Source organism: Rutilus rutilus (genome assembly GCF_951802725.1).
Source record: "Rutilus rutilus genome assembly, chromosome: 4".
NCBI classification, from domain to species: Eukaryota; Metazoa; Chordata; class Actinopteri; order Cypriniformes; family Leuciscidae; genus Rutilus; species Rutilus rutilus.
The window spans coordinates 16,970,433-16,985,158 of NC_140212.1; the positions used below are offsets into that span (position 1 = coordinate 16,970,433).

General features: G+C 41.6%; 2 protein-coding genes across 5 annotated transcripts in view; one reads left to right on the forward strand and one right to left on the reverse strand.

The window, feature by feature from the left end:
* kmt2e (lysine (K)-specific methyltransferase 2E) overlaps window positions 1-8,536 on the reverse strand; it is a 38,423-nt gene extending 29,887 nt beyond the window's left edge. For all 4 annotated transcript variants that reach the window (XM_084406671.1, XM_084406670.1, XM_084406669.1 and 1 more), the window contains exon 1: window positions 8,182-8,536. The gene's annotated coding sequence lies outside the window, so the exon portion shown is untranslated. The remainder of the gene's footprint in view (window positions 1-8,181) is intronic.
* Window positions 8,537-13,473: 4,937 nt separating this feature from the next.
* On the forward strand, window positions 13,474-14,724 carry ndufb2 (NADH:ubiquinone oxidoreductase subunit B2). Its single transcript, XM_084406674.1, has 4 exons — window positions 13,474-13,711; window positions 14,135-14,279; window positions 14,383-14,478; window positions 14,592-14,724. Exons 1-3 carry the CDS (start codon window positions 13,626-13,628, stop codon window positions 14,455-14,457), a joined length of 306 nt encoding a protein of 101 aa, XP_084262800.1. The 5' UTR covers window positions 13,474-13,625; the 3' UTR covers window positions 14,458-14,478; window positions 14,592-14,724.
* The last annotated feature ends 2 nt before the right edge of the window (window positions 14,725-14,726 follow it).

The window sequence follows — 14,726 nt, forward strand, 5'->3', positions numbered from 1 at the left end:
AGGGAAGGGAGGACCGGGAGGAAAAAAAGGGGGAGATGGCTGCGAAATACGAGACCAATTAAATGGTCGTGAGGAAAGAGAAGCCATTTAAAGAGACTATAAAAAGATGAGCAGCTTTCAAAACAAAATACAAAACGTCAAATATTCATTATTTCTGTCCTGTTCTTCCAGTGATTTTGAGATTTCCACTGGGCTCCCAAACTATCCTTCTAAGGAAAGATGATGAGGGACCAATTCTGGCACAGAAACAGCTTGCTGAATCCAACTGTTTTTCCTCCTCTGTCTGTACGGACACAATGTCGTATGGGAAGCTCCTCCTTCCGGCAGCGGGCAGGGAAACCCACAGACTCATGTAGGAGTAACAACATGTTTTTTCCTTTCTCTCCCCATTTCTCCCTCTCTCTCTCTCTCTCACAGTCATTTTCCTAGTTTGCGTTGTCTGATTTTCGGCGGGGAGAGATGGAAACCGAGCAGGCATCCGAAAGCTAGCCCCGATGATGTGACTTCACACCATTCTCCCCGGCTGAGTCATCACAGCCTACGCTACAATGAAGCTTTACACAACCACGTGCCTCAAAAATGCATGAACGCACGCCGAGAGCTTTTCCTCACTGTCATTGATAAAGATGCATGAGGTACGAGGTTGTATCACCTTGTTCGCATCTCTTCCTGTGAGACAAATGCGCCACAATCGGAGCACAATCATGGCCACCGGCCAGCTAATGCTGTTGAAGATGAGATAAATTCATATTTGAATATAATCTGTTATTAGCGGCGTTTACTACTTTTTTTAATACTTAAGAACCAATCGCTAACACCGACTGTTAAACATCAGTGCAGACAAATAATGACTTGGCAGACGATAAAAGAGGCACAAGACTTGAGCCACATTGTCTAGAGGTCAGACTATCATAGACCCTTGAGGGTGGACTCTGTTGACATGGGCCACTAAAAGCAAGGATGTGTCTCGGGCCTGTATTTTATGTCCACCTCTCTAACAAACGTTAATGAGGTTAATGGCTCCTGTGCTTCAGTCTGCCAAGTGGCTGACCACAGTGCACCTCCACCATGGTCAGAGAGGAGGCACTTGATATTCTTAAATTAGATAAGGTTGACTGATGACAAACAAAATCAATGATGCACACCTCCCATCTAGCAAAGAGGGTTTCATTTAGATTTATAAAGAAAACTACATTTTTTCTTTTTCCAGATGAAAATGTGAGTGATACTTGTGAAACTCAATACAACAATGCTAGGTTGTTGCTATGTGGTTTCTAATATGTTGCTATATGGTTGCACAGAGTCTAAAGAGCCCAACTCAAGGCTGGATATCAAAGTCAAAGATTATTTTCAAGCTTTTTTTTTTTTTTTATCTGTCAAGAAAAATAGCAGTTCTGAACTAATGGTTAGAGAGTTGGATTTGTAACCCGAAGGTCGCGGGTCTGATTCTCAATGCCTGCAGGAAACGACATGGGCCTTTGAGGAAGGCATCTTACCCCCCAATCGCTCCCCGGGCGCCACAATGAATGGCTGCTCCGGGTGTGTGTCCCCACTGGTATCAGTGTGTGTTCACTGCTCCTAATGTGTGTGCACTAACTTGGATGAGTTAAATGCAGAGGACAAATACAGAGTATGGGTTACCATACTTGGCCATCGCATCACTTCACTTTGAGAAAACTAATAGCACACCTCTCCTCCAAAAGATGTACAATGTAAGGACTCACTCACATCCATAACACAAAACCCCAAAACAAACCAAGACAAATTCCCTTCCTCTTAGTTAATGGCACTTTTATAGCATCAAAGTGTACGTATATGTCCGGTTGTACAGGGGCCGAATCAATCAATTGCAATAGTGCCATGGGCGAAAAGGACAGTCTGGGCCACTCAGACTTCATGTCGTCACAGTTTCATGATTGATTTCATGCCTGGCTCGCACCATTACATCACAAACACCACACAATAACATTCGCACATTTATAAATGAGTACTGCACCCTTGTCTGCCTGCTCTATGGGACACCTGTCATGTAGCGAGGGCCCGTTGAGAGCTCGGTTACAGCCAGCAAACAAAAACATGTTACCTGAGCCCACAGCTCCTCCCTGCACGTCCCTCACGTGACCTTACGGCACGAACAGGCCACCCGGTGGAACTACCTACCAGCATACTGGCTTAACCACACCTCAGGTTGATAAAAAAAATGGACTATAAATATTAAAACAATCTTTAAAGTTTATGATCTCGCGCAAGTCAAGCAACCTGGATGTGCTCTGGAAGGAGATTGTTTGTCAGGTTTTGGCATGTGTTTGTTCCAGTGTGCGCAATGCGATCATAGATGCGTCACCTGAGACTACTATTCTAAGCCACCTGCCTCTCTTTCCCTTTCTAACCTCCGTCTCTCCTGAGGGGGGTACTTCACTTCTCCATCCCTCTGTCAACATAGAGAACAAACAGACACTGCCCATGGCCTCTCACACACACAGCTCCAAGTCACCCATGCGCAGTGAGGCTTGGATGCGAGTGTGACATGACAACTCGACAAAGAATGAGACAGGATGGTGAGTGCAGCTGTTGTAGAGCTGTTTATGCTGAGCGGAATTGCACGTTTCAATCTTTTAGGTAGATGTGAAATCAAGTGAAGGCAATATATAATGGCTTTATTATGTCAAAATGTAATACAAGACTTCACTTGTTGTCAGTCGTCACAACCTTCACTTTTCAATGCATCCCCAAGGCGCAATGACCTTAAAAATGACAGGTTACGTAAAACATAAGATCAAGTCAAGTGTTCGAGTTGATCCACTGTGCTTCCGTCGAATGCGACAACACCGTGGTTGATCAGCACTACGTTTATCATTAAAAACAAACCAGTTTTGAGCAGCAGAGCAGCTAAGCGCGCTTCTGCTCCGTTCTCCGCGTGGATCACTTCTCTCTAGCATCGCTGTCTGAGTTGTGAGCTGTGTGTTGATGTGCGTAGGCTGATGTTCCATCCTCTTCGTACAGCTGCACAGCCTCACTTGTGATGTCACACCAATACATGCCAACGATTGGACCTCCACCTACAGGAAACGCCTGTCAGAAAGCCACAGCCTGCAATGTACACGGTCTGCTCCTCTCGTTATCTGCATGCAAGCACAGACGCAAGCTATTCCATGCAAAACAGGAGCCATAGATGTAAAAACATTAAAGTTTTCATGAAACAAATCAGCATTTATGCCATCTGAAATGACAAAAATCCGTTCACGTCTTTGTGACCATCTTGAAGCTCAGTCTAATATGGTGTCGTGAGGAAAAAGGGTCCGAAGCATGTGTTGGGCAAATATGTCAGATCACCATCTCGGCCGTGACTGCCAAAGTTTGCACCACAGAGGCCGGACTCACAGTGCGGCTAAGAAAAGAAAAAACACGCACGTATCATTGGCTGCCTACATAAAATACGAAGAAATTGGCATTTTAAAAAGCCGTTGGAACAACGCCTTGGTTTTTATTACGGGAAGCCTTTCCAAACACTACCGTAGTGCCAAAAGTTATGGGAACAGCTCTGCGGTTAAAGACACCAAGTGAGTGATTTCTATTGATGAAAACATTTAGCCTACAATGTTAACGTAACGTATGCTATGCAGGATGAGGCCTTGAGCGGTGCGCCCACACACCGTTATATGGGTGGACCCCAGCAAACTTTCCAAAAAGTCATGCATCCGCCACGACCGGTGGATGCGAGGTGAAAGGAGAGCTCGGGAGGGGAGGTCTTTGTCAGTGTCAAAGGAGAAACGATCGAATCACAGCTGTTATCTCACAGCTTGACCCTGTAAGCTATTCCACCTGCCCCCCAAAAGCTACAACATATGCATCAGGCGGAGGGGAAGAAACTAGGCACATTAAGAGCGATAAAACACAAACATCAGCATCCAAATACGGCGCGATGGCTCGACCCGATGGATAACCGAAGCCCCCCCGATGATGTGCAATCAGTTCACGCATGAACAGTCCCTCGCCTGCTTCCCATCCAAGATCAAGATCACCTTTTTGCAGCATCATCGTCTATTCATTACGCATTAGGGCCCGTGTTTACCCCATCAAACCGCTCTGATGAATAACCACATTCTTCTGGACCTGTAAACTCCCCGCTGACCAGAGGGAGGGAGCAGTAATCATGAGAGAAATATGACACAGCCGTGTGGGTTGTGCTCTTTTCAATACTGCAGTAAACTTAACGGCACTCTCAAATAAAGCCATAGTCCTCAGTGCGGTTATTGAACCAAAACGGTTATTGCCGAGTAGTTTTCAGATGCAGATGGTTGTGCGTGAGCTTAAGCAACATCTCGTTTCCTGTCTATTCTTTAGGTGAGGCAATGCACACATCTAGGTTCCTGGTACAACACAAACCTTTCATAGACACGAATTTTCCAGTTCTAGGTAAACTAATCAAAAGAACGTATTTGATGTGGGCGGTAAGACCAAAACCTTATTTCACAATCTGAGAGATTGTCACGATAACAATACATCACAATATATAGGCCTAGTTATTTTTGACATATCTTCGCGAGTAAACATAAGAACAAAGATGCAAAGAACAAACTGTTTTAAAGGTTAGGGTTAGGTTACAATAGGTCTATACACAGTCTTCATTTTATTAATTAAATATACAATAATTCTTAAGAAACCATTCTTAACAACACAACTCTGTTTACGTGAATACCTGCCGTGCCAAACATTTTGACATAATGTGTGTATTCTAGGGACGGGCATTTTTCAAAAAAATATTGCATTTGAATATTTGGGCTCATAATTTTAATATTCATTGATTTATTTGCCATTTTTTAATCATTGCGTTTTTGGCACTATTTCTGAACAAGCTTATGATTATACATAAACTTAGATCTATCTCTAGAGGTTTTCATTATACAATGTGTGTAAAAAAACAGAACAAAAGCAATTAAGCTCAAACAAAGCAAATTAATTAAAAACGCTAAATTACGGTACAGAACATGCACACTCGAGTTAGCATATGGTTATTGTGTTTGTATTGTTTCACATGCTTGATGTTGAGAAAAACAAGAATATCCACATGCTTGGGTGAAAGTTGGCTTGTGAATGTGATTAACAAGAAGGCCGGCTGCAGAGAAAACACGCTCTTCTGACACAGACGTTGCAGGGACACAAGGATAACAGTGAGCTTAGCGAAGCTTCTTTTAATGCTTTGTGTTTTCTGCTCTTAAACCCATTTCCCTTTGACAAAACTTAAAGGAAGCGTACGTCTCGAGATAATTTTGCTGTCAGATAAGCTGATAGTCGTGAATGCAGTGATGGACAGCTGTCTTTCCTCATTCGACTGGTCAATAGCGATTGGTCGTGTGTTTGGATTTCACATTGTGGAGGTAATTATAATAACTCAGTTTCACCTGACTACGTTTGCACACGACATGTTGATTCATTTGATCAAAAGTAATACAATTTTGATCCAAGTAATTCCAAACTTAGCAGTGCCTTGGTGCAGACATTCTGCCATCAAATACAATCAACTTGATTAAATGCTTCACAGTGCCACCCAATGCATTCAGTTAAAAGTTAAACACAGGTTTTGTTGGCATGCTTGAGAACGGCATGTTTTAGAATGGATTCACTGCATTTACAGCCAGAAAAGCAACATGTAGCAAAACTAGAATTGCATTTTAATTTTTTTTATAATTATTACTGATCGAATATTCGTATTTAACTATGCGTGCACAACCCCTAGTGTATTCGAATGTTCAAGCGCAATAAACCATGAAACAGAACTGAGAGAGGCATTTTTTTCCCATTAATTCATGTTTCATCACTGTAAGCAATTAAAACTAAGCAGTGTGTACTTTATTTACATACCACAATATATCAATTGATACTTTACACTGAAGCAACAATATACATTTCATCATACCACCCAGCCCTATAATGCATTGTGATGTAGCCTAAAACAAGAACAAGATTAGCTGTTTGGTGACAGAGTTTAAGCTACTATGAAGAACACAAAGATGAGTGTGGGTAATAAATCCCATATTCCTCTGTTCCTTCCACAAAGAGCTGCATGTTGTTCATTCTTTTAACTATGGTGTGACATCTTGCCAATATCTCTCGTTTACCACACTTTATCTTTAAGGAGACGCAAATGATCAAACAACCCTTTAAAGGGGAAAACGTAAAAGGGTGAAATGACAGATTGTTGCTTATCGTTTATTATATGAATGAGATTGAGATTTGAGTGTTGTGTGTTCATTCATGATGCTAATCCAAGTTTAGCAACTAGGTTGCATGTCTAGCTTACTAGTATAGTTCAATTTATGTGGTAAACGTTTAGTGAACGCAATGGACGTAGACTATAATCATATTTGGTGAAACACAGCAGCACTGTATTTTCTCTGGTGTGTGTTGTGCACTTGCCTGTGGGTGAGTGTGTTGGCGCTGCAGTGTGTGAGAGTTGATCTAGGGGTGTGGAGGCTTTCATTACCACAACATCAACTCATCCGCCATTTTCACTAAGCACCTGAGAGGAAATACTGCGCTCGAAGACTCGCTGATATTTGACAGAAAACGGCCAAGATAACAAGAAACCCATCTTTTCACACATGCTTAAGTATCTATTTGTCAAATGCGCTGTGTTTGTGCTGGAACAAAGTGTTTGCGTCGTTTCTGCGTAGCTAGCGATTGTGACCGACGACAACTAGCCAACCTCAAATTACCTCACAAGAATACACACGATTTTCTGAGAGGGAAAGAGCGTTTTAACGACTTCGTTTGGCGTTTAAAAAAACAAATAATCTGTCAGAAAGTCTATAAAGCAGAACTAATCGCATCGGGTCGACTAATTAAACATCCTCGCGAAAAGCTAATCGGTGAAGCTAACTGTTTAGCTTGCTATGCTAATGCGCATTGATATGAAACGCTCGAGCGTCTTAATATCCTCACACAAACGTATAAATCAAATTTCCAACAATAAATATCCACCCAAATCTTTCTCAACCTAAAAGCGCGTCGAGTGACCGTTTGTTGACTATAATTGGCACAACTGCGCAGTTCGCTTGTAAAGCAGCGCGGCTCTGGTCCACTTTGAGGAGAAGCTAAAGCAGATTTAACTACATGAACCGAGCCCGAACCCCCTCCCCCACGGCTGCAGCACTCGTTCTCAGCACACAAAACACATCAGACAGCCACTAAATAAGCGCTCACTTTATGCCCTCTTTGCTAAATCAACACATTATTGTGCTAAGTAGTACCACGTCATATTCCGAGCAACGATTAACGCAAATCCAAGAAACAACAGCTTAAAACCCACACCAACGTATCGTAGAGGGTCATAATACTTAATACATGATATCAATCACTAGGCTTTAAAGTGTATATTTGTGGGCTGGGTAATGGGGTAAGAGTGGACCTAGTTAGTGAATGGGTAACTGGAGTTGAAAGGTGTAAACAAAAGCCCTGTTGTTGCAGGCTCTGTCAGAGCACAACGTGCCATTTTAATCATTTCACACCTCTCATTCTATAAAATACACATCTAAAACACGTGTAAACAATCGTAAACGTGCAAATGAGCATAAAGTTTGAAGATAAGTGGCGGGAATACATATCGTGGGACGTGACCACGACTTCTCCCTCAATTAAACCACTCCAAGCAGTTTTTGTTGCACATCCCAGCCATGTAAAGAGATTATACTGAGTCTTGATCTGTTTCTTTCTTGGTTGGCTAACTTGCTAGCATTTCTCCAGTGACTACTGGTGTAGCTCGCAGCTTTACAACAACGCAAGAGAAACGACGAGTTTCCGCTAGTGTTGTGTGCAGCTTTTACTAGTTGTTAACTTAATAAAACAGCGTTATAATTCAAGACCTTTCCTTTTGTGAAGCATTAAATGTGGGTGTGAGCTAGCTAGCCACTTTAGCTGCTAAATTAAGTCATACACGCACCTACTGCTCGGATTGCCCTCTTTACAACAAGCCAGGTGGGATTTATACATCAAAAGGAGGGCTGACAAATGCACAGCAGTGTTGCAATTGCAACTCATTTTAAGGTAAACTAATAATACCAGCCTCAGTTTCAGCATCTACACAAGGATGGACCCTCTTCAAGCAAGTCTGTTAGCCACTGGCATCAAACAACCCTCTCCAATAAACAAACAGATAGTGGTAGGATTTCAGCAGGTACTTACCGTTGATGTCCACTGTAATAACTGTGAATAAAGACACGGGGGACTCGGGTGAGACCCCGCCGCCTGATCTACCACAACCAAAACAATACTTCGCTCTCCACTGCGGATGTGTAACAAAGCTTTACAAATCGCGCTGTGTAGCACTTGTATTTCGCCTTGTGGTGCTCTAATCCAAATGTACAGCTTGAGTCTGTTAAAACCTAATATTTTTGTCCATATCTATGCCGACAGTTAGAAACTGGATCCCTTCTATCCTGTCTCTTTTCCCTGTGCAAAAATGGCGGCCCTGGCAGAAGTGCCGTGACTCCGCCTCCCCCCGCGCGCCCCCGCCCGGCTCTCTGTCACTGCGCGCGCCGCCCCTTCATTCCGCGGGGTTTCCCAGAGCAGAACCTCAGGGGCGCGTGCAGGAGAGAGTTCATCCACGACAAATGGGAGCGCGCATTCTTATCATACAGTCCAAACATAGGAGTGCTGTAGCCCGCCGTGGAGAATTCAGCCTTAAAGGCTTGGCCTAGCGAGATGCATGCCTAAAGAAGGGAAAAATGAATGGATACAAATATTGCGATTAAGATTAGTAGGTTACTAATATTAAGACAGTTGACCTTTTCTTCCCTGTTGTGACATATATCCGAGTGAAATGGCTTCTCAAAGAAGAAAAAATGTAGGTACTTGATTTTGTACATCACAATATTCCACAAATTTGACAATTTGGATTTCATGGTGTCTTTAATACACTTAATAAACCGAAAAAAACCAAGGTCATGTCTGAAATTGACAACTATACCCTTATATAGTGCACAATTTTAGAAAAGCCATCAATCCCACAATGGACCTAAATAATGAGTGTATAACCGATGTTCAATAAACTAGCCACTACAGAATGCCCATGCACTGTGAGCATTGCACTAAATTAATTCCCTGCCTTCTGGCATCCATAATGGTCAGCGCCAACTGGGAGCATTCGCGGGCCATGGCCCCCCAAACAAAAGCGTAACGAAACCGCGCTACTCGTTTGAGCAGCATAGTGCGGACCGTTTATCAACTGTTACCAATAATAGGCAGCGCAAGCTCAGAACAGGTTTAGGCCCTGTCCCAAATGGCACACTTCTTGTGCACTTGCAGTCTTGTGGACTTACAATGGCCACTGCATGCACGTGTCATTTGGGTGTCCCATTTGTCACCCATTAAGGTTTCAGAAGGGTGCATGCCAGTATGCAACCTTGATGTGTGTCATGAAATTGTGGATTCAGAGGAAGATCGCTAGGGCTTATTCATTTCAGGGTTCGTACAACCTTTTGAAAGTGAAATTCAAGATCTTTCAAGTGTTTCACACAACTTTTTCTAGCACTTCAAAGCTCTAAATATTATCCATTATTTTCAAATGTGATGACCAAAAACATTATTTGTTCATCTTTCAAAGACTTGAATTACCACTATAACCAGTAGATTGCAGCAGAGGAGCACTCAGGGCCATTGTTAGAGGGGTGAAAGGTGGAGACGATTCTATGGGCCCACAGGGTTTGGGGGTCCTCACAATTTCAACCAAGGGGGACCCACAGCAACAACCCTAGCTACGGCCCTGGGAGCACTTATTGGCTTATTTCCTCACCCAATAAGTTTTGCTTTTGAATTTATATTTAGACATATACATTTACAAAATAGCTGGTGTCTACCATTACAAATAAATGTTTGGTAAAAAGGTTTCAATCTTTTTCCTAGCATGTCTGATAAAACAATCTGTATCTGCATGTAGGTGGTAATCTTTTCTTGGGTTCCTGATGTGGAAGTCTAATCGTCAACCCTTTCCCTACACGTGTTTCCTTTTTTATGGAATCCCCACCCCCATTATATCCTATCCAAATGTCAAAACATTTATGAAATAATAAAAAGAGCTTTAAGAATGCGGTGAAAACAAAGCAGGAGGCATCCTACGCAAGTCATTGCCTACTATGGTTGAATACGAACACCTACTTGTGGGGCCCAAAACAGTAAATGGCTGCAAATCTGTTATGTAACCTTTTAAACAAGTGCAGTGTTTTCTTTTTTATTCTGCTCAAGGTAACTGGAGTGAGATGACCACAAGTATAAACACAAACATCTGCAGAAGACTAATGAAACAGCAATATTTCCGTTGGCTGCGGACAGACCTACTCTTTTTTCCTTTTTTTTTCTTCTCTGATTTTTTTCCATTAAGTTAAATCCTTTCAAGCCAACAGTCTCTCAAGTTCATGTTGAGATATAACACATATATTGGGCATTTAATACAATTGTTGACCTGCATCATTTTGTCGAAAACTAATGTCATATTGTTGAAGGAGTTTCCAAATGTTGCTCTTAGAGCAGACAGCTTCATCCGAGCAGCTCACCCTACAAACAAACACCCTCCCCCATGCTAAACTGGATCTAAACCGCATCCTCCTGCGCATGCGCAGTCTGTGCTATAAAACCAACCACTTGCAGTTGAAGAGCTATGCTACACAGAGTGGAGAAACAGCGAGACAAAGCTAAAAACTGCGATGTGACGCGAGTGCAGTGCATCGAATATGCACTGTTAAAGGAAAACGAAACTAAAGAGATAGTTAAATCGAGTTGTTATATTGCACAGGATTGCCTACGCCAGTCAAATCATCGTCAGGTTTTAACTTTCGGGACATTGAGATTATAGGTGGATATTAAGACGGGCTGCATTCAACCAATTCTGGAGCTAGGGTATTATTTCAGTGTCGATATCGTTCATTTTGTTACGCTTTCAAAATGGCGATTTTCTCCGCTCTTCCCCCTCCCTGACTAGAATGAATGACATTGCCCTTGACCAATAATACGCTCATTGTTCTGTTTTCTCAGCGTTGATTGGCTACCGATGACATCATCTGAATTCCGTAAGTGGGCGGGCACTGAGCTGCGAGGGGAGAGCGGCGCGCCCGGAGATCCGTCCGTGTTTGTGGACGACAGTAGGGTGCCATTGACTCCAAATCTCATCAACAATTTGATTTACTTAGATTTCAATGGATCTTTGAAACACGGCGTTATAGAAGAGCCCTTCCACGGAGTTGGCAATAAACATAATTCGTTCGTTTCTCGTCACAAAATCGCAAGAAGATGGCGTCCTCGCTCGCTCGCAGCACTGCACAAAGCCCACACTGGGCGGGGTCACGGACGGTCTTTCCAGAAAATATCATTGCCGAAAAGCAGATTGAGCTTCTTAAGTGTACGTCATCAGTCGTGTGTTTTAAAATAAACGCTGACTAATAAAACCTGTAAATGGGCATTTGTCGTCGCAAACACCGGAATATTGGAAAGTAACGTTAGCTGATTTTGGGCGTTCGGCGGTTCGTTTTAAAGAATCTATTATAAACGATTCAGTGGTTCTTTCTTTTGCGTCATGACGTAATTACGTGGTCCCTTGCAGCATGATGTGACAAAGTACGTTCTTGATCTAAATTAACTTCTCAAAGGCATATGTAGATATTGATGTTTATATCCAAGCCTATGTGTTTTTGGGGGAATTTCCGCGCCTCTAAAGGGTAAGCACGCCTGCTGCTATGACTATATAGACTTGATCAGAAGTCAGGCCATCGTCTGTTACGTCATAATAACGGACGCATATGAGCTGCAGCTGCAACAAAAGAATTGAGCTGCGGGAGCGCGCATTTCCTGTTTCGGTGCTGTACAGTACTCAAGTCAGGAAACGAATGCAGAAAACATCCCGGCCGTGGTTTCACATCGTTGGTGTGCGCTGCCATGATAACTGCATGAGTAATCTGTTTCTTGCGCTCGTTAAGATTGATGTTTGGTAACGTCGTGGCTTTGAGCTGCTCGCTTTTTTCATTGATTGTGTTTCCATAGCCGCCATGTTGTCGATGATCCCACGCCTCCTCTGCTCTAGTCTGTGGATGATGATGATTAGTAAATGGCGTATTTGAGCATTTTCTTCTGTACTGCTACTGTTTTTGTGTATTGGCTTCCCTCAAGAAAGTAAAGCTCAAATCGCCTGTCATAGAAGGCAATTTCGTTAGTTGCATTATTTTTTTTAAACTACTATTATTTTTGTCTAATACATGAGGGATGAAATTGATTAAAATAATGTGTAATAAGTATATACTACCAACACAATACACTGTATGCTATGTCTTAGAAACTGATACTTCTTCCAGGACTGGTGTATAACGGCCAACTTGCCAAAACATCTCGCAGCTTTAAAATGAAATTTAATTATGATGGTTGGTTGTAGTTATTACTACAGTAAATACATGTAACGTGGGCAGGGGCATGTACATATAACAAAGGCACATTAAAATAAAGTGTTGCAGATTACTTAAATAATTTAAAAGTTATATTGAAATAACCAAACTTAATTAACCCTTTAAAGCCATTTGTATCATTTAATACGATGCATTTCTAAGGCCTCTAAATGATTGACATGATCCAAACGTTGAAAAATCCTTTGTACACAATCTTCTACATGCCATCTGCGGTCTAATTGATAGTTCATACTTTTTGTATCAAGTAAAAGGTCCTTTAGTATAAATGCTCACCTTCAGGTTGTGGTACACATGTCTTTTTGCTGTGATTTGTATAAAGTTAACAAATTACTTTTATTGTTCGTTCTGTTTCAAGATGAACATTTACTAGATTGAAGCTTATTTTCTTATCCACAGGCTACATTATTATTATTATTTAGAAAAGTAATGTTTGTGGCAATAGTTCTACAATATATTTAGGCTTTACGATACTTTTGGGAAACACGGCCTTGGTGTTGAAAACCACAGAGGATAGTCTATCAAGTCAGAAAATAATAATTGTGTTTAGTTGTATTGCTGTTTGTGCCAATAAAGTACAATTTCACAGATAATTATCACTTGTCTCCTTTGTCCTTAATTTCCTAATGATTGTTTCTTTAAAATGCATACAGTAATAAAATCTGAAGCTTTTTCTGTATTTCCCATTAAATAAATTATAAAAAAGGGGTCTCTCTTATAGATTATAGCCAATTACAGAATCTAACAAAATGTAAAGGAAACATAAATAATACAATTTAGTTTTTCAGTGTAATAAATGTAGGCCCATAAATAAATGACCCAACGAAGTAGATATATTTAAATTATTGACAGAAATGTTTTTTTTTTTTTTCGTTTATTTCTGTAATCATCATGACACTCATGTTTTATACACTGTTTATTTTTTTATCTTTTACCAAAGACGCGTGAATATTGTGATCTATATTTATACGATCTTTTCTCAGTGGGTATCTGGCGCCCTCTAGCGTATAGACAGTGAGCAGCATTAAAACGCCTTCTTTTAAGTGACCAATCACAGCGCTCGTTATTAGCAGGTCAAAGAAACACGAAACAGCCGCTGTAAAGGTGACATTTCTCCGTCTTGATAACTGCAGTCAATTCGACTAATACTCGTAAAAAACACAGAGTGCTGGCACAGGCATAAGCATGTCTTCTCTCGGGAGGACGGCGGGTGTCCTCCGAAGCGGCCTGCAGCTCATCAGGCGTGGACCTCAGCAGATGACCCTCAGAAAGTGAGTGTTTATGATCCGAAGGCTAACTGGCTAAACATGCTCCAGTACAGTCTGTATTTTGTGTCATGGAAAATCTAAATTTATACTTTAGAGACGGAATAACGGCAGTAATTTAGCCTTAAATAAAAGTAGGTACTCAGGTCGTACCATGATACAGTGACAGTATCAAATGGTAATACCATGGCGGTGAATGATTAACATTTTTATATATTATACTATTTACCACGGTACTCCAAGGTACAAGGTCAAAAACACTATGATAACCTACATTTCTCAAAACTACTATATATATAACTTTTATTTATATAATTCTCCCATCTTATCACGGCATGCATCATTGTTTGTAATACTGTGGTTGGCATGAGTACCACTAGCCATTACATTTTGTTCTATACTTACTGTAAATGTTTCTGTGTGTTTTAGGGCAGGAGGCGGCCCTCACATTGAAGCCCAGTACAGACAACCTCCTCAGATCACCAAGAACCAGAAGTTCCAGGCAGAGCTGCTCAGCGGGGCCATGTGGTTCTGGATCCTGTGGCACACCTGGCACGACCCGGATGCCATCCTGGTGAGCGGAAACTGCATCAGCACACGATGAGAATCAGATGAAATGCCTCTGTTCTTAGGCATAATAAACAGACCACCAGCCACTTAACTAAATGTCTTTTTAGGGTCATTTCCCATGGCCGGACACTTCAGCATGGACCGATGAGGAGCTGGGAATCCCACCTGATGATGAAGAGTAGACTTGCCCTCAACACCCCAATGTACACATATGAATTCAAGTCATTTACATGCAGAGGAAATTGCTTATTTCTTACCTGGTGTGTTGCCACATCACACATGACTGATTTTTCTCTTCTCCACTTTGCATTTGCAGATGTGATCGCTAACCCGCACATGTTCTGTAGAGGAAACTGAAAGTTCCTGTTATGTGTATGGACTTATTATCAAGTCTAATTGTAAAAGTTGCATTATAAAAAGAAAGGATTAAATAAAAACCATGGACTCTTGA

What these genes read in the sequence shown, in the direction of transcription:
- ndufb2 (XM_084406674.1), top strand. Translation starts at nt 13,626, where the DNA reads ATGTCTTCTCTCGGGAGGACGGCGGGTGTCCTCCGAAGCGGCCTGCAG. An exon ending in CAGCAGATGACCCTCAGAAA is followed by an intron (nt 13,712 to 14,134) that starts GTGAGTGTTTAT and finishes TGTGTGTTTTAG; the next exon opens with GGCAGGAGGCGGCCCTCACA. An exon ending in ACGACCCGGATGCCATCCTG is followed by an intron (nt 14,280 to 14,382) that starts GTGAGCGGAAAC and finishes ATGTCTTTTTAG; the next exon opens with GGTCATTTCCCATGGCCGGA.